The sequence below is a fragment of the Hakea prostrata genome, chromosome 9 (assembly GCF_041222555.1).
Source record: "Hakea prostrata isolate BN-2017 chromosome 9, UWA_Hpros_2, whole genome shotgun sequence".
NCBI classification, from domain to species: Eukaryota; Viridiplantae; Streptophyta; class Magnoliopsida; order Proteales; family Proteaceae; genus Hakea; species Hakea prostrata.
Genome location: NC_142608.1, coordinates 62,300,863 through 62,319,364, shown reverse-complemented (window position 1 = coordinate 62,319,364; position 18,502 = coordinate 62,300,863). Strand labels below are relative to the sequence as shown.

General features: G+C 37.8%; 1 protein-coding gene across 1 annotated transcript; it reads left to right on the top strand.

Annotated features, from left to right (window-relative positions):
• The first annotated feature begins 215 nt into the window (after positions 1-215).
• Positions 216-5,207, top strand: LOC149006047 (uncharacterized). The gene is made up of 7 exons (XM_089136031.1): positions 216-1,415; positions 1,521-1,876; positions 2,030-2,209; positions 2,337-2,611; positions 2,797-4,601; positions 4,663-4,827; positions 5,121-5,207. Exons 1-7 carry the CDS (start codon positions 216-218, stop codon positions 5,205-5,207), a joined length of 4,068 nt encoding a protein of 1,355 aa, XP_088992157.1.
• Positions 5,208-18,502: the final 13,295 nt, after the last annotated feature.

The following is an 18,502-nucleotide window of genomic DNA, read 5'->3' as shown; positions in this document are numbered from 1 at the left end:
TCTGACGATTAGAAAGCGATCGTCCAAAAATAGCTGAGCGAAGGAAAGTTAAAGAAGTTAGAAGGATCCGAGACTCTTCCTTTCGTTGGGTCTGCTGTTGCAAACCCTAGGGTTTTTGCGTCTCGTCTTCCTTCTATTTTCAAAGGTTTTGCCTTTGAAGGGTTTAGCGTTTCGCTAAACCCTTGCTTGGAGTGGCTTCAATGGACCCTTTAGCGATGATATCGGAAGAGAGCTTAGCGGTGATCGGTGCTTCGACGGAGGAACTCGATCAATTGAAAAGAAGTAGCAAGAAAGTAAAGTGTGGACAACCATGCCAAGGGGATGATCCAAAAAATTCTTCTTCTCCTTGTTCGCAGGTTGACACGGATAGAGACGCATGGATTTCTCCTTCCTCTCGTTCTTATGTCGATATGGTTAGAGGCTCAAGATCCACCACTCGAATGGAAGATGACCAGAAGATGTCTTATGACCAAAAGATGGAAGACGAAGGATATGACAAAGATGGGTTTTCCTATGAGGGGCTTTCGGATTGGGAGACGGATAGTGAGGAGATTGATGAAGAAATTCTCAATGAGGAAGAGAAATTATGCCCGACAATTGTGTTATCAAAAAAGGAAAAGGAGAGGCTACGAGCTCCTTGGCAACAATCGCTCATAATTAAATTAGTAGGGCGATCAACGGGATTCCTGTTCTTATCTAAGCGTTTGCCTTCACTATGGAAACCGGTAGGCTCTCTAGACCTAATTGATATAGGGAATGAATTTTTCATTGCAAAATTTGGAGCACAGGAAGACTACAGGAAAGTGCTAACTACGGGTCCTTGGATTGTTGGCGACCATTATCTCTCCATTAGAAAGTGGGAACCTGATTTTAACCCAATAGAAGCAGAGGTTCGAAAATTAGTGGTGTGGGTACGGTTCTCAGGAGTTTCAATTGAATACTTTGATACACACTTCTTATCTAATCTTGCAGGAAGGATAGGGAAGGTTATTAAAATTGATTCCACTACGGAGGCTGCCACACGAGGAAGGTTTGCAAGGGTCTGTGTGGAGATAGATTTGCAAAAACCGTTATTATCTAAATTCAGAAGGAAAGGAAGAGTGCACCAAATCCTCTATGAATCGCTACATCTGTTGTGCTTCAAGTGCGGGAAGTTCGGTCATAATCAAGATCAGTGTCCATCTACAAGAAACAAGGATATAATAGAACCTACTACTAATGAAGGAGAGGAAGCCCTACCAGAGCTGATCAATGCTACAGGTAGAAACAATCTCCCTCCTCTTGATACTTATGGACCATGGATGATCGCCCAAAAACCACGTTACAAAAGGAAAATGATGGGAGGAGGGGAAGTCGGTGGGAGTGATAGAAGGGTAGAGAATTTTGTGGCAGGCGGAAACTCAGCTAGAAGAGTGGTATCTGGATCAAGATTCATGGCCCTTAGTACGGAGAATAACTAAGAAATATTGGGAGAAAATCCTAATGTAGTTAAGGAAGTTGATGTGGTCTCATCCCAGCAGCTAAATTCTTTGAATCATGACAGACATGTGAAGAATAGAAGACAAAACAATAAGGACTATAATGTGGTATTGGATGGTAATCAATTTGAGAGACATGTGCCAGAAAAAGAAATTATAGAGCCTCAAACACAACACCCCTATAGGATACCAGAAGCTTTAGCGAATGCAAAATTCAGGATTGGAAATGAGGACAACAATGATCAAGTGATAAGCAATAATCCAGTGGTAGCTCCTTCAAATCAAGAAAATCGAAATCCGAATATTCAAAATTCAACACCAACCAATTCTGCCTTAGAGCGGAGTCAGGAAGGAAGGAAAACAATTATATTAAGGGACCATGGGAAGCCACCGGATCAGTGCCAAGAACCATGCTTGGAGGATCAGAGGATGGATGATTTATGTGAAAAGAGTAGTGGAGATATTTCCGCTATTAGGGAAGAGATGATGATAGATGGGGAGATCCCCCGAAATAATTGATTTTTAATGATAGTTTTCTGCTGGAACTGTAGAGGAGTAGGGAGTAAAGCCTTCACCTCTGCTCTTAAGCATTACAGAAGTACTTATAATCCAGATTGCACAGTAATTATGGAGCCCCGAATAAGTGGTGAAAGAGCAGCAAAAGTTATACAGAAAATGAAAGGTGTTGCTAGCTATCGGAGTGATGCAATAGATCTAGCAGGGGGAATTTGGTGCATTTTTTTAAACAGTGAATTGAAGGTGAAGTTACTTCGTGAACACCCCCAATTCCTTTTGTTCGAAATTATGGATAAACATAATATTCCTTGGATTTTTGCTGCTGTATATGCTATATGCTAGCCCACAGGAAGGCAATAGACGATTTTGTTGGGAAGAATTGGCAATTGCAGCTGATCAGTTTAAACTACCATGGCTTTTAGCTGGAGATTTGAATGATGTCCTAGATGAATCAGAGGTAAAGGGAGGAGCAGCAATTCAGATTAAAAGATGTGAGAACTTCAGCAAATATATTAACAAGTGTAATCTTATTGATATGGGAGCAATGGGACCAAGATTCACGTGGCGTGGACCTAAATGGGAGGGTTACAAGAGAACGTATAGAAGACTCGATAGAGGTATGTGCAATGTTGATTGGAGAGTACTTTATCCTGATGCTGTAGTTCGGGTTGTGCCTAGAATTAAATCTGATCACCACCCACTAGTCATTGATTTGCAGCCTATAGTTCAAAAAAGGAAGAAGAAAGTGTTTCGGTTTGAAGCTATGTGGATGACTCATAAAGATTTCCTAAAGTAATTGCAGATGGATGGGAAAGCAATAAAGAGATTCCGGAAGCCCTTCACTTTTTACAAAATCATTTGGTTACTTGGAACTATAATAATTTTGGGAGTATTAATGTGGCAAAGAAAAGACTGCATGCTCGGCTAGGGGGTATTCAGAAACGTCTAGCAGATGGATTATCTAACCCTTTCCTCAAGAAATTGGAAAAAGAACTGCGAGCTGAATTGGAAAAACTTCTTGATAGAGAGGAGATTATGTGGGCACAAAAATCTAGAAAAATGTGGATGTTACATGGGGACAGAAACACAAAATATTTTCACACTTCAACCATTATCAGAAGACGGCGGAATAAGATTGAAGAACTAAAATCTGATGAAGGTAAATGGATTTGCGATCCAGCTGAACTACAGGCACATGTCATTGGATTTTATAAAAATCTATTTTCTGAGGAGCAATCAAATAGCCAGGTACTTCACTCTCTTCATTGCTTTCCTACATTAAATCATGATTGGTTATTGTCACTTGGGAAAATGGTTGATGAAGATGAGGTCTACAAGACAGTTAGACAGATTAGTCCATGGAAGGCACTTGGTCCTGATGGATTCCAAGCTGCCTTCTACCAAAAATCTTGGGAAGTGGTAGGGCAAGCAGTCACTAGGATGGTGAAAGATGCTTTTGAAGGAAAAATAGATGTCAAATTGAATAAAACATATCTAGCCCTCATCCCTAAAGTTGACAAACCTGAGTTAATTTCTCAATTCAGGCTAATTTCTCTGTGTAATGTGAGCATGCAAATAATTACTAAGGTTATTACTGCTAGATTAAAAGAGTATATGCCAAGCCTCATATCTCCAAATCAGGTCAGCTTCGTTCCAGGGAGACATATACAAGAAAATATCATTACTGCACAAGAAATATTTCATACTATGCGCAAGAAATCCAACAAACAACTCACTATGGCCATCAAGATTGACCTTGAGAAAGCTTATGATCGGATTAGGTGGAGCTTCATACAAGAAACCCTCACACTGGCCAATCTTCCGAGTAGTTTGATTGATGTGATTATGAAGTGTATAACCACAGCACAACTGGGTGTTCTTTGGAATGGGGAAGATACAACTTTTTTCCAACCCACTAGGGGCATTCGGCAAGGAGATCCTTTGTCACCCTATATTTTTGTGATGTGCATAGAAAGGTTATCACATTGTATACAGGATGCTGTAAGTGATGGGCGATGGAAACCTATCAAAATTGGGAGGACCGGGCCATGCATTTCTCATCTAATGTTTGCAGATGATGTACTTCTTTTTGCCAAAGCCACGATTGAACAGGTAGCAACAATCAATGATTGTCTCAACAATTTTTGTATGGCTTCTGGTAGCAAGGTCAGTACTTCGAAAACCAGTATTTTCTTTTCTAGAAATGTCAGTCGCAATCAAGCTAGAGACATCACCCATGTCAGCAAGTTCACTGAAACAAAAGAAATTGGTAAATATCTAGGAACCCAAATTTGGAATGGACGGGTTAAGAAAGAAAATTACCACCATATTTTAGCTAAAGTGAAGAGTAGACTGTCGAATTGGAAGGTTAATTCACTTTCTTTGGCTGGCAGAATAACCCTTGCTAAATCAGCTATTATGGCTATCCCAGTTTACTCTATGCAGTCAGGACCCTTACCAAAAGGAATACTTCAAGATGTTGAAAAATCAGCTAGAGGTTTTTTATGGGGTGATACTCAAAACAAAAGGCGATCTCATCTCATTGGGTGGGACACTATCTGCAAACCAAAAGAGATAGGTGGATTGGGCTTTAGAAATCTCGTTAAGGTGAATGAAGCTTACTTGGGGGTTCTTAAATTATAATACTATCTGGAAATCAGTTTTGCAGGCAAAATATGGAAGCAGTAGAAGAAAAGAGAAATTCAAAGCTAGTTCGAGTGACTCTCCCATCTGGAAAGCAATTTGTACTGTAGCTCCCAAAGTGCTGAGCAACAGCAAAGTTGATGTTGGCGATGGAACTTCAGCTTTTTTCTGGGAAGATAATTGGCTGGAGGTGGGGCAGAACCTTAAGTCAAAAGCTATTTTTAATATACCCAGTGGAATGAGTAAGGAAAAAATATCTTCATATGTGGATGGAAACGGAGGTTGGAGAAAGGAAAAATTCAAAAATATATTACCTTCTGACTGTTGCATTAAAATTGAAGCATGCCCACTGCCAAGTACAGGCGGAGGAAAGGATGTATGGCTATGGAATCCATCACAAAATGGATGTTTTACAATAAAATCTGCATATGAAGTGTTAGAAGATTCCAATAGTCTTGGTGTGGACATTTCTTTTGATAACAGGTATTGGAAGGCCATTTGGAAGTTAAAGGTGCCGCAAAGAATCTCTTGTTTCATGTGGGTTATAAGTCTGAACAGGCTGCTAACTAATGATAGGAAGTGGAAAATGGGACTCATGAACCACTCATTCTGTAACTTCTATCTTCATGAAGCCGAAACTAGTCTACATATATTTAGAGATTGCCAATATGCGAGTGGAGTATGGAAACTATTAATCCCAATGAATCAACAAGGACAGTTCTTCAATTGTGATCGTCGTGATTGGCTTTACCTAAACATTTGTGGAAATCTATCACAACAACATAAAGGATGGTCAACCAATTTCGCCATCACACTATATCTACTGTGGGGTTGGAGAAATCGTGATACTCATGAAGAAGACTTCACTCGACCAGGGGGAGGGGTGGAAATGATAAAAGAATACTACTCACATGTGGTGGCAGCTTGGACCCAGGAAAATAATCCACAATCATTATCACGAATTATTAGAAGAAAGGCAAAGTGGAAAAGACCAACGGAAGGGTGGCTAAAATGCAATGTAAATGCTGCAGTTGGTAAAGAAGATTTCAATCAATTGGAGGGGTTTTTCGCAGCTCAGAAGGGGTGTACTTGGGAGGTTTTGTGCATAGAATCCCCAAGACAAGTGTTCTTGAAACTGAGTTCCATGTTATTTGTGCAGGCATATGCTATGCAGTAGAAAGAAATATGCTACCTGTTTACGTGGAGTCTGACTCTTCACAAGCAATCAATTGTTTGAAACTGAGTGCTCAAATCAAGGAAGGATGACAAGGATTATTGTGGCGATTCGAGAGTTGGTAGATTTGCATGGAAATATCATCATTATTCATACTAATAGAGAAGCAAATATGGTTGCCGATTGGATGGCGAAGAGAACAACAACATTGGAGTCTCCTACGCATTTCTTTCAGGAACCCCCTCAAGGTATAGAGGAGTTCCTTCAGGTGGATCGTTTGACCAGCTCTCTTTAAATTGATTTGGGATTTTTAACCCCGTTTATGTATTAAAAAAAAAAAAAAAAAAAAAAAAAAAAAAAAAAAAAAAAAAAAAAAAAAAAAGGTAGAGATTTTTTTTTTTTTTTTTTAAAAAAAAAAAAAAAAAAAATAATTTTTGTTTTGCTTTTTTTTTTTTTTTGCCTTTTGCTTTCTTTTTTTTTATCTCCTCTCCTCTCCCCCCACCACAACCCCCCGGATTTTGGATATGGGCCGGACCTTCATTCTTTTGAAGACACTCATAGAAGTTAGAATTGGATTGGCTTTATCGTTCAATTAAGTGAATGTAAAAACCAACTGATCATTTATTGTATATTGTTTGCTTAATTCAATCTATTAGTTCTTTTTTTCTTTCGTTTTTGTATCTCATGGTTCAGAATCATAGAATTATAAACGTTTAAAAATCCATTTCTAAAACCATAGCACAAAGATTTAACAAAATTGATAACTATGCAGTCATTATTTTAATTTTTGCAGGTGGAAAATAAAAGGCAGAATACTTGAGATCAGACATCCTGATGCAGTTGCCTTATATCTCTTGGGCTCGTAGTATGTTAGATGACTTATCCATGTATTTATCTTCTTCCTATTTCAAGGTCAATCATACCCTTTGTTTCAAGGAAAAAGATTTGCAGTGTAATCTTTCAACTCTCCTAAGGTTGAAACCCTAGTACTCTTTCATAATGAGAAGAGGTGCAATACTTGCTTTTCACGCAAGAAAAATAAAAATCAACACTAAATAGAAAAGCCTACCTTCTGCAATTTACTGTGTTCCTTTTTTCATCTTAAATTGCATCTTTATAGTGTGAAGCTCATTAGCTTTTTAAGGATGACAAGCTAATGTCGAGTGGTGAGATCCTAAATAATGACCCTACCTACCTATCCTGATGTGTGTCAGATTCAACAAAGCAAAAAGTCAAGTCTATTATGGGTACGGCCCAATATTTGTATTTGTTTTGGAACCATCATTTGCATAAGAACACAAGGCAACATCCATAATGTTGGTAATACTCCATATATCAATATTGTTTAATTGACGGGGAAAAGATTCCTTATCTGGATTCGCTTTCCCTTTTATAAAGTATTCGCAGCAGAAGTAATTCTGGATCCACGTTCTCGTTCCACCACCAAATCTCTACTGGGATGATTCCACAATCACAAGAAAAGGGAATAATTTCCACAACCCAAATGCCGTGTGGAAAGGATGGGATAGTGATCTAAAGCAAAGGAAGTAAACCTCTAAAGGGTTTCTCCTTCCTGCGTTTCTTGGAGAAAGGGAGAGAGAGATGGGAGACGCCGTTTCTGGAAAACTTACGTAATACAATTACACTCGTATTCACTAATGAGTTGGTTACAAATATATAACCTATATTCTGTAACCGCCCTAATTGTGAGTTTCCAGATTTGCCCTTGGGCAACTAATTTATTAATTATATTAATAAATTCCAACAGCAAATAAAATGCTCCATATTTTCCCCTGTTTGCAAACTATGTGCACTTTGTACATCAAAACCATCATTAAAGAAGTTTGAAATGAACTTAAGACTCAAAACACCTCTCTTGTTTTGTTTTCAAAAGCAATGTTTGTTAGATGATTTGCCCATCATATGGGTGTTTTGAGTAACGCCACTTGATTCTTGAGCACTGCTCTACATGATCAAGGCCATGAAATTGAGTGCAACAAAACCGGTGTCACCTTCTTGGGGCTGTTCATCTTGTGGATTTACAATAACCCTTTTCACTGTAGGAGGTGATTACAATCTTGACAATAACTTTGCATTCTTAACAGGGAACAAAAATCATCACCACCATCACATTGACATCTTTTAGGAGACATTTTATAACTCTCCCAGAAATTATTTTTGTGTTTTTACGTGCTGTGAGAACAAAAAACAGCTAAATTGCATTTGATAAATAGGTTCGTTATTTCTACTCAATCCATATTGGTCACAAGAGTCTAGATCCCTTCGTTTTAATTCTATAAATGCCAGACATAAACATCATTTCAATGTACAGAGTTTGAGAGGATATGGACATCAAAACTTCAGAAAGTTTATCCAGAGGTTATGGCACACATTGGTTTTGGATTCTCTATGTACACATTTCGAAAGAAAGGGACAAAATCTGTTCTTTCAATGAGAGGGAGAACTGTCTTGGCTAGAACAATATTTGTTTGAAGAGCCAGCTATTTTGACGTGGGGAAAGCTCATTCACAAGATCCCCATCCACAGATACCACATATTGGAGCAGCTTCTGGCCAGGGTTGAGACTGTATGATAAAGGAAAGTGATCGTCTCATAAACCAACCAAGAAAATTCAAAAGCGATTCTCACTCATTCTCTCCTTGTAAATGAAAGGTAATGCCACAATGCAGCCTTGGCTGTTGTCATCTCCTCATGCAGCAGTGGCTCATTGCAAACAGTCAAAAGTATTAGATCATTTATTGAGAAAGTGGAATTGGTAGTGAAGTGTGAATTGTTGCTTCCCTTCCAGGTTAAGTGTGCTGTGTGACCTGTATATACAACAGCAGATAAGGAGTGATTTTAGGGAAACTATAAGGGGTAAAGTGAAAATGATAATGTAGAAGGTCAAGAAGAGGACATCTTTAACTAGTGAAATGAATTGAGAGCTTGTTATTTAACAATTCATATGGAGGCGACGAGATTACCTGTTAATCACTGGAACTTCAATTCTAAACAATTGAGCACAGGTGCTTGTAGTTGGACTTCCTCTCAATACCTGCAGGAAAATCACAATGTAACCCTAAACACCCACCAAAAAAGGGGGGGAAACATCACAATAGATCATCCAATTAATAACAAAAAGTAGATACAGTACATAATAAGGAGCATAACAGAGGTAAGTGAATCACTTTGCACATTTAATCAAATCCATTTCAATATAATCCATCATCCATAGTATTACAGGAAAAGGGTAGAAACATTATACAGCAGCAGATAAGGAGTGATTTTCGGGAAACTAAAGGGGAAAAGTGAAAATGACAATGAATTGAGAGGTTGCTGTTTAACAATTCATATGTAGGCAATGAGACTACCAGTAAATCATCTATTCTGAACAATTGAGCATAGGGGCTTCTAATTGGACTTCCTCTCAATAATTACGGGAAAATCACAATGTATTGAATCATTCTTAATTCCCAATCATTGTACAGTGCCAATACCTAAAAAATAAAAATCTCACAAGAGATCATCCAATTAATAACAAACAGTAGTTACAATACATAATAAGGAGCATAACAGAGGCAAGTGATATCACTTTGCTCATTTAATCAAATCCATTTGAATATAATCCATCATCCATAGCATTATAAATTATTCTAAAACTAGGTTCATACTTGATTCAATCAGAAAGCTACTCTTTACTTAGACGGGGTCTCTGGAATCTCTTCCATTTTTACTTTTGGTACCCTCAGCAATTTTACTTTAACTGAAGCACCACTCACCTACTCTGTTTGTAGAATTCAGGGTATGTACTCAATGTATAATGTTGAAGTACTAGGGAAAATGTTTATTCAATAGAAAACACAAGGTTTTGGTGAAATTTCTCTTCAAATAAACAGGCCTGATGAATGGTCTGGTTTTCAAAATATGATTCAAATTCAAAACACAGTATGACAAACACACATAAAAGCAAGATAGAAAGACAAGAAAACTTGAAACCAATAGTTAAATTTTCTGGAAGATTTGGTGCATCACTGAAACAATCTTCACTTGAACTTCAAACAAATACATAGGAACAAGCTTAAATTCAACCAACAAAATTGGTATATTGTGATCTTAATATGGTCACAAAAAAGGGTTAAAAAGCAACTCAAATTTGGAGAAAGTCTAACCTCATTTAATATCTCTTCGTTCTGTTGTTTGATAGGTTCCCTCTCACAGGAGATTTCTGTATTCAATGCAACAACACAGTATTCACCAGGTTCTGTCTCAATTACTTTGAAGTTAACACTTCATATACCTCTCTAACAAGGAATAGATTACTCCTCATAAGTTGATATTATTTCAGAAAATTTGCTGTTTAGACAAGAAGAAACACCAGTAATTTACATTGGCACCTATAAAAATATACTAATAAAACAAAATGTGGGGATAAAAGGAAATCAAACAATTTAAAAGCATTGTAAAGCATATATCTACACTTCAAATACGCATCCAGGAGGTTCCGGGGTCATGCCTCAATTGTATCCTCAACAGGAAGGATTTGAAGGGCAGATAAACAAGACATACCCTAACATTGGCTCCCCCAACCTTACTCATGAGGTTTTGTTCCTCACTATGAAAACTGTGTTCCTACATTTCTTCCCTGTGCAATTCATATTTCATGGGAGTAATTCCAATTTCTTTTATTAGAACCGGGAAAAGGGGAAATAACCTTGATTTGCTGTATTCCCTTGGAAAGATTGGAGCATGTCAATTTTTTAATGAAAACCATAGTAATGATCATTTGCAGCTTCACCAACATCAACACAGTTTGGAGACATTGCATTTCAAATATTGCAGTAAAGTTCTTTTTATTACTTTCCCCGTTTGAATTAAATAAACTAAGTTGTTATCACAAAGTAACTCTGAAATAAACATATAATAATCCTCCAGCGAAACATGTGAACATGGAGAAAAATTAGTAGATTTACAAATAGTGTTATTGTAACTCAGCAATGAATTTCAATGTATTGACTGCTTTTTACTGTGATGAGTAAAGAATTTTTTTTTTTTTTTTTGTTTTTCTCTTTTTTTTTTTTTTTTTTTTTTTCTTGTCCCCGTTCCCCTCCTTCTTCTTTTTTTTACTATGATTTTTGTGTGGTTGGTGGTGGTTGGGCCCCTTTTTTTTAAAAGAAAAAAAAACCCAGGGGGGCCTTTTTTTTGTTTGTTGGTTTGGTTTTTCCCCTTTTTTTTTCTTTTTTTTTGTTCGGTTGGGGGGGGCCCGCCCCCCCTAGGGCTGTTGTTGTAATCACAATACTCCTTTAGAGCTGAAACGTACATGAAGTACTTTCTTTAAGGTATTTAGACACCCGATTTGTGCAATACGGGTTCTAAAAGTGTCTTCACCCCAAGATCAGTCAGCCCAAACCTTTAAGGTTGCACCCCAGAAAGGTTTACTCAAAATATAATTAGGTTATGTTCACTGCTGAACAGAATAACAGGGAGAGAGAGAGAGAGAGAGAGAGAGAGAGAGAGAGAGAGAGAGAGAGAGAGAGAGAGAAAGAGGAGGAATTCTGTGTGTCAAGAATGAGCACGAAATTGAGTTTATATAGAGCCCCAAAGGCTGTGGGTGAAAGGGTAAGGCTGTGAGGGTACCTTTCAGCTCAACTCTCTTCAACAAGGTACCTCCAGCTGACCTCCCTACAGGAGAGTGCCACTCAAATGGCATCTCCACGTATTCACCCAATAGTGGGCTTTCCAGAATAGGGCCCATGACAAACTGGGCCTTCCGGATCAAAGCCCACGACCCAAGTCCCAAGTCCCAAGTCCCAAGTCATATATATATATATAATCATGGCAAGGTCACTATAGGGTTCAAGCAAATTAATAATACATGGGCTCTTACTATATATAAACCATATAATCAGATCCTCTCAACCCGATATGGGACTAAATAAAACCATGGATAAAAGACACAATTAAAATAAATATTTATATAAAGTTTTAAACATATTTACAACAATCCCCCACAATGGTTAAAACTTCAAATACAGAGGATGAAGACTCAAGCAGCAGTGAACACATTAGACACAATAGGACACTTCGTTGTAGGTGTCTTTCGGACTTGAATCTACACTAGATCTGATAAAGCACGCTACACCGGTGAAGTCTGACTTCCTGAACCTATCCTCTTCAGTGTAGCTGGCTACTTCACCATTCATATCCAATTGGTCGACCTTCTTAACAACCCCTTTATAAAGAAAAATAGACATTTTTATCGGCCTTGTCTCAAATCTTGGTCTCACAGATATTTAAGGAACTTTACCTGTGTAATATTTCCAACTGAAGGCGGCCTCACCCTCTATATCTGTTTAGGTCAGCATTAGGTGTGCACCACATCTGACACACCCCCACATTTCGTGAGCTACGCTTGATTAAGAGTCAGTTACTCATCCTATCAACAATATGGTGGTACTACTTTACTATAATTATTCAGAATGGGTATAGTAGTACAAACAGGTCATCTAGTGACTTCGTTGCTTACCCTTTGAACCTAATTCAGGATTTAACCTCTTCACATAGGTTGGGTGTCCGTCATATGACCTATGTCACAGGTCTTGATCCCATTCCCATAAGTGCTTCATTAAAAGCTCTTGTAGGCATAGCTTTAGTGAACATATCAGCTAAATTCTCCTCTGATTTCACGTAATCAATTGCAATTGTTCCTTCATCAATATATTGCCTTACAAGATTATGTCGAAGACGTATGTGTCTTCTTTTGCCATTATATACTCGATTCTTGGCTCTTCCTATAGCTGCTTTACTTGTCACAAAGCAAACGATATAGGTGGCATTGGTTTGGGCCATAGAGGTATATCTGCAATCATGTTTCTAAGCCATTCAGCTTCACTTCCAGCCTTTTCCAAAGCTACGAATTCTACTTCCATTGTAGAAGATGTTCCGCATGATTGCTTAACTGACTTCCATGAGATTGCTCCTCCACCTAGCATAAACACATATCCACTTGCAGCTAGTGTTTCTCTTGAATCTGGGATCCAATTAGCATCACAGTGTCCATCCAAGACAGAGGGATTTCCACTGTAGTGAAGTCCATAATGCATAGTACCCTTAAGATACCGAAGTAATCGTTCAATTCCAAGCCAATGCTCTTTACTAGGATTATGAGTATGCTGGCTCAATTTTCCAACTGTGAGCAATATCTGGCCTAGTACAGTTCATCACATAAGTTACAGATCCAATAATCTGTGAGTATCTCTTCTGATTTACTGGTTCTCCAATATTTTTCTGAAAATTACTTTCCATAGTTAAAGGAGTTTTGAATGAACCAGAATCATAAAAACCAAACTTCTTAAGCATATTTTCCACATAATGAGCTTGAGAGAGTATAATTTCTCTTTCTTTTCTGATAATTCTAATTCCCAGAAGCAATGCCCAAATCTTTGGTGTCAAATAAAGACAATAGCAGTTTCTTAGTTTGATTAACTATTTCTAGGCTTGTTCCCATGATCAACATGTCATCTACATAAAGTAGAATAAAAACACCCTTCCCTTGATGAAACTTACTATATAAGCACCTTTCGAAATCATTGACACTAAAACCCTTCGAAATGAGAGCAAGTATCAAATTTCTCATGCCACCGCTTGGGTGCTTGCTTCAACCCATACAATGACTTGACTAATTTACAAACCTTATTAGGTTGACCAAGAGATACATAACCTTCTCGGTTGTCTTATGTAGATCTCTTCCTCCAATTCCCCATTTAGGAATGTCTTGTTTTTACATCCATTTGGTGTATCACCAAATTGTAGATAGATGCAAAGCCATGAGAACTCTCACCGTGGTTATTCTTGCTACAGTGCAAAGGTGTCAAAGTAATCTATGTCTTTCTTTTGCCTAAAACCTTTGACTACAAGTCCGGCTTTAAACTTATCTAAGGAACCATCGTGGTTTCAATTTCTTTCGAAATATCCATTTGGTTTCTAACACCTTTGAACCTTGAGGAAGATTTACCAATTCCCAAGTGTGGTTAGCTATGATGGAATCTAGTTCACTCTTTATAGCTTCCTTCCAAAAGACAGCATCCGGAGAAGTAACTGCTTCACTATATGTGAGAGGGTCATTGTCTATAAGATAGACTATCCACTCATCAGATGAAAATTTAGCTTTCCTTTGTCTTTTGCTTTTCCGTATAGGATTCTCATTTCCACTTGGAGTCAATATTATCTCATTTCCACTGTCTTGTGTCAATTCATGAGATAAATTAGTAGTTGTAGCCAAATCATTTCCATGATTCATACTACTACTTCCAGACTCACTATCAAGTCTATTAAATTTAAAAGGAAATATTCTTTCAAAGAATTCAGCATCCCTTGTCTCAATTATTGAATTTTCCTCACAAATTTCTTCAATGGTTCTTATAACCATGCAACGGTATGCAAAACTATGTACTGCATATCCTAAAAACACACAGTCAATGGTTTTAGGACCAACTTTTCGCTTCTTAGGTTCTGGAATGGCCACTTTGACCAAACAACCCCATGTTCTCAAGTGTTTCACACTTGGTTTCCTTAAATACCATTTTTCATATGGTATCATTCCAGTTTTCCTGTGGGGAATTTTGTTTAAAACATAACACGAAGTTAATATTGCATCCCCCCACAAGTCAAGTGGTAAGCCAAAACTGATTAACATTGCATTCATCATCTCTTTTAATGAACGATTTTTCCTTTCTGCTATCCCATTAGATTCTAGTTGATATGGGGCAGTGGTTTCATGAATAATGCCATTCTCTTCAAAGAATTTACTAAGCTGAAATATTCTCGACCCTCTCATCAGTCCTTAGCCTTTTTATCTTTCTTCCAAGTTGATTCTCTACTTCTGCTTTATAAGACAGAAAGGCATTGCATGCTTCATTCTTAGATTTTAGTAGATATATCATAGTATATCTAGAACAATCATCTATAAAGGTGATAACATACCTATTACCACCTCTTGATTCTTGTGATTTGAAGTCACATAAATCACTATGCACTAGTTCTAGCAAATTCGTTTTCCTATCCATTGACTTATGAGGTTTCTTTGTAAATTTAGCCTCAACACAAATTTGACATTTAGTCAGTGGTGGTTTAACACTATGTATAATGCCCAACTTACATAATTGAGATATATAAGGTGCACTACTGTGACCTAGTCTACCATGCCATAAATCAAAAGAATCAAAAACATAAGCAGAATCAGAAGTATTTATTAATTCAATAATACTCAATACAAAGAGGCCATCATTTAGATAACCTTTTCCAATAAATACATCATTTTTCAAGAGAACTGCTTTGTCTGCTTCAAAGGACAGTTTGAACCCAGCTTTATTCAGGAGCGGACCAGAGATCAGATTTCGCCTTATATCTAGTACATAGAGGACATTCTCCAACTTCAGAATTTTTCCAGAGGTAAGCTTCAGGGTGATTTGTCCTTTTCCGATTACATTGGCTGGTTGAGAATTTCCCATGAAGATCTTGTCAGCAACATCAAAGTACTTGGAGAAGAAGCTCCTATCTCCACAAATGTGCCTGGTGGCACCTGTATCTATCACCCAGGATGTTGACTTTTCAACTACAAAAGCCTCTGTTATCATTGCAGTGTAGATCTCAGAATCAATCAGATTAGCCCTTGCTTTCTCTGATCCTCCTTTCTTCTTTACCCTGCAATCCTTTATGAAATGCCCAGGTTTGCCACACTTGAAGCATGCTCTCTTCTTCTTTTTGAAGGTAGCATCTTGATTGGGTTTCAGAGACTTATTAAATTTCTTTTTCTGTTCAGTCTCTACCAAGTTGGCCTTAGGCTTATTGGAACTACTAGATTCGTTCCTAAGTCGGTTCCTCTCTTCTATTCTGATCCGAACCACAACACTGTCAAAGGCCCAGTCCTTCCTCTTCTGTTTCATTGAGACCTTGAAGGCACTCCAAGAGGAAGGAAGCTTATGTATCAAGGCACTGGTCACAAAGGCATCTGGCAGAATGATATTCTCTTTTGCCAGATTCCCCACCAACACTTGATACTTGTTTACTTGGTCGGAGATGCTAATCCCATCGACCATCGTAAACTCCATAAAGGTTTCAACCACAAACCTTAAGTTACCGGCATCCTCAAGAGTATACTTCTTGACTAATGCCTCCCAGATTTCATAAGCAAATTCAAAAGAGCTATACACATTGTATAACTCATTTGACAACGCATTTAGAATGCGATTCTTACATTTGAAATCCGCAATGAACCATTCGATCCTTTTCTGATCGAATGTAGGATCACCTGACTTATCAGGTTGGGGTTCACTCAGCACAAATGCTATCCCAGCTTCCATAAGTGCGAAATATAGCATTTGCTTCCAACGTTTAAAGTTCTCACCTTTGAACTGCTCGATTTTGTCAAAATCTGACTTTCCGGTTGGTGGTTGTGAAGCTTGCAGAGATGGAAGAGGAGTGCTGTTCTCAGTGACTTTCTCATGTGCACTTACGTTTGCAGAGTCCTTCATGTTGGTCTCTTTTCCGACGGTTGTGTTGACTACTTCAGTGTTGTCAGTAGCCATAGTAGAAAATTCTAAATACTTTACATTTGTTGTAAACGATTGAGGGATCTGCACGCACACTAGAACTGTTGTTGTAATCACAATACTCCTTTAGAGCTGAAACGTACATGAAGTACACCCCGATTTGTGCAATACGGGTTCTAAAAGTGTCTTCACCCCAAGATCAATCAGCCCAAACCTTTAAGGTTGCACCCCAGAAAGGTTTACTCAAGATATAATTAGGTTATGTTCACTGTTGAACAGAATAACAGGGAGAGAGAGAGAGAGAGAGAGAGAGAGAGAAAGAGGAATTCTGTATGTCAAGAATGAGCATGAAATTGAGTTTATATAGAGCCCCAAAGGCTGTGGGTGAAAGGGTAAAGCTGTGAGGGTACCTTTCAGCTCAACTCTCTTCAAAGAAGGTACCTCCAGTTGACCTCCCTACAGAGAGTGCCACTCAAATGGCATCTCCACGTATTCACCCAATAGTGGGCTTTCCAGAATAGGGCCCATGACAAACTGGGCCTTCCGGATCAAAGCCCAAGTCCCAAGTCATATAGATATATTAATCATGGCAGGGTCACTATAGGGTTCAGGCAAATTAATAATACATGGGCTCTTACTATACATAAACCATAAACTCAGATCCTCTCAACCTGATGTGGGACTAAATAAAACCATGGATAAAAGACATAATTAAAATAAATATTTATATAAAGTTTTAAACATATTTACCAAAAAAAACAACAACAACCCCCCCCACCAAAAAAAAAAATATAAATAAAAAAAAAAAAAAAAAAAAAAAAAAATGAAATTAAAAAAAAAAAAAAAAAAAAAAAAGAAAAAAAAAAAAAAAAAAAAAAACAAAAAAAAACCAACACCCCCCCCACACAAATAAAATAAATAATTATTTTCCATATTTCCCCACCCCCAAACCAAAATAAGTTCCCCTTAAAAAACCACCCCCCCCCTCCCCCAAACAAAAAAAATCCACTTCCTTCTTTTTCCCGGCTCGCTCCCACACAAACTCCCACCCCCCAGTTTTGCCTTCCTGGGCAAACTCACCTCTATACCCAATAATGAATAGTCTTCTAAGAAATCACTCAGATTTTGGGATCCAGGTTATGTACCACATAAAACTGATCCCATGATGAAATAAAAGATCCCAACAATAATTAAGATCAGACTAAAATCTGGAGAAGGGCCATGTCCATGTCATTCTTCATTCTCTTGTTAGATAGGTCCCCCCCCCCCCTCTTTCAAAACTGATTTATTTATGTAATGCAACTACATCCTATTTAACCGGATTTGATCTATATTACCTTGAATTGAACACTTCACAGATATCTGTAAAAACAATGGATCCCCCTTCCACACAGGTCAATGTAACTCCAGTAAATGTGCTGATCAAACAAAAAGAAACACTAGTGATTCACAATGCCACCTAAATAAAAATGTTAATATAAGAAAAATGTGGAGATAAAGGAATCAAACTACGTAAAAGCATTGTAAAGCATTTAAACTTCATTTACAAATCAAACAGGTTCCCAAGTTACTCCTCAATTGTATCCTCCATAGAAAGGATGTGAACAAACTTCCCACACTTCACAACTGCCAACTAATGAATAGAAGAAACATCCCCAAGATGTAGCCTAAAATTAACTAGAACAACCTTATGCATTTCGATCTGTCGTTCCTCACATTGATCATCACCAATGAGTACGTTATTTCTGTTCCCTCATTTCTTCCCCTGTACAATTTATATGTCATGAGATTTCATGGGAGCATCCTAACCTTAGATATCAAAAACTAGGACCAGAGGGAATAACCTTGATTAGAATTGTATACCTCGGGAAGTTTGGAAGATGCCCATTTACATTATAGGATTCATGAAAACCAGAGTTGTCATCATTTGCAGCTTCACCAACATCAAGACAGTTTGGAGACTTTTCATTTCAAATATTTCTGTTCCTTCATTTCCTGACAATGAACGAAAGTGTGAGATGCAAGATTCTAATTAGGTGGAATAAAGCCATGCAAAACTTACTAGTATCACCTTGCTGAAACTTTGTTTTGTCTTCACAGAAATCCAATTTATGTAGTAGATTTGTCATAAAACCATTTTGCCT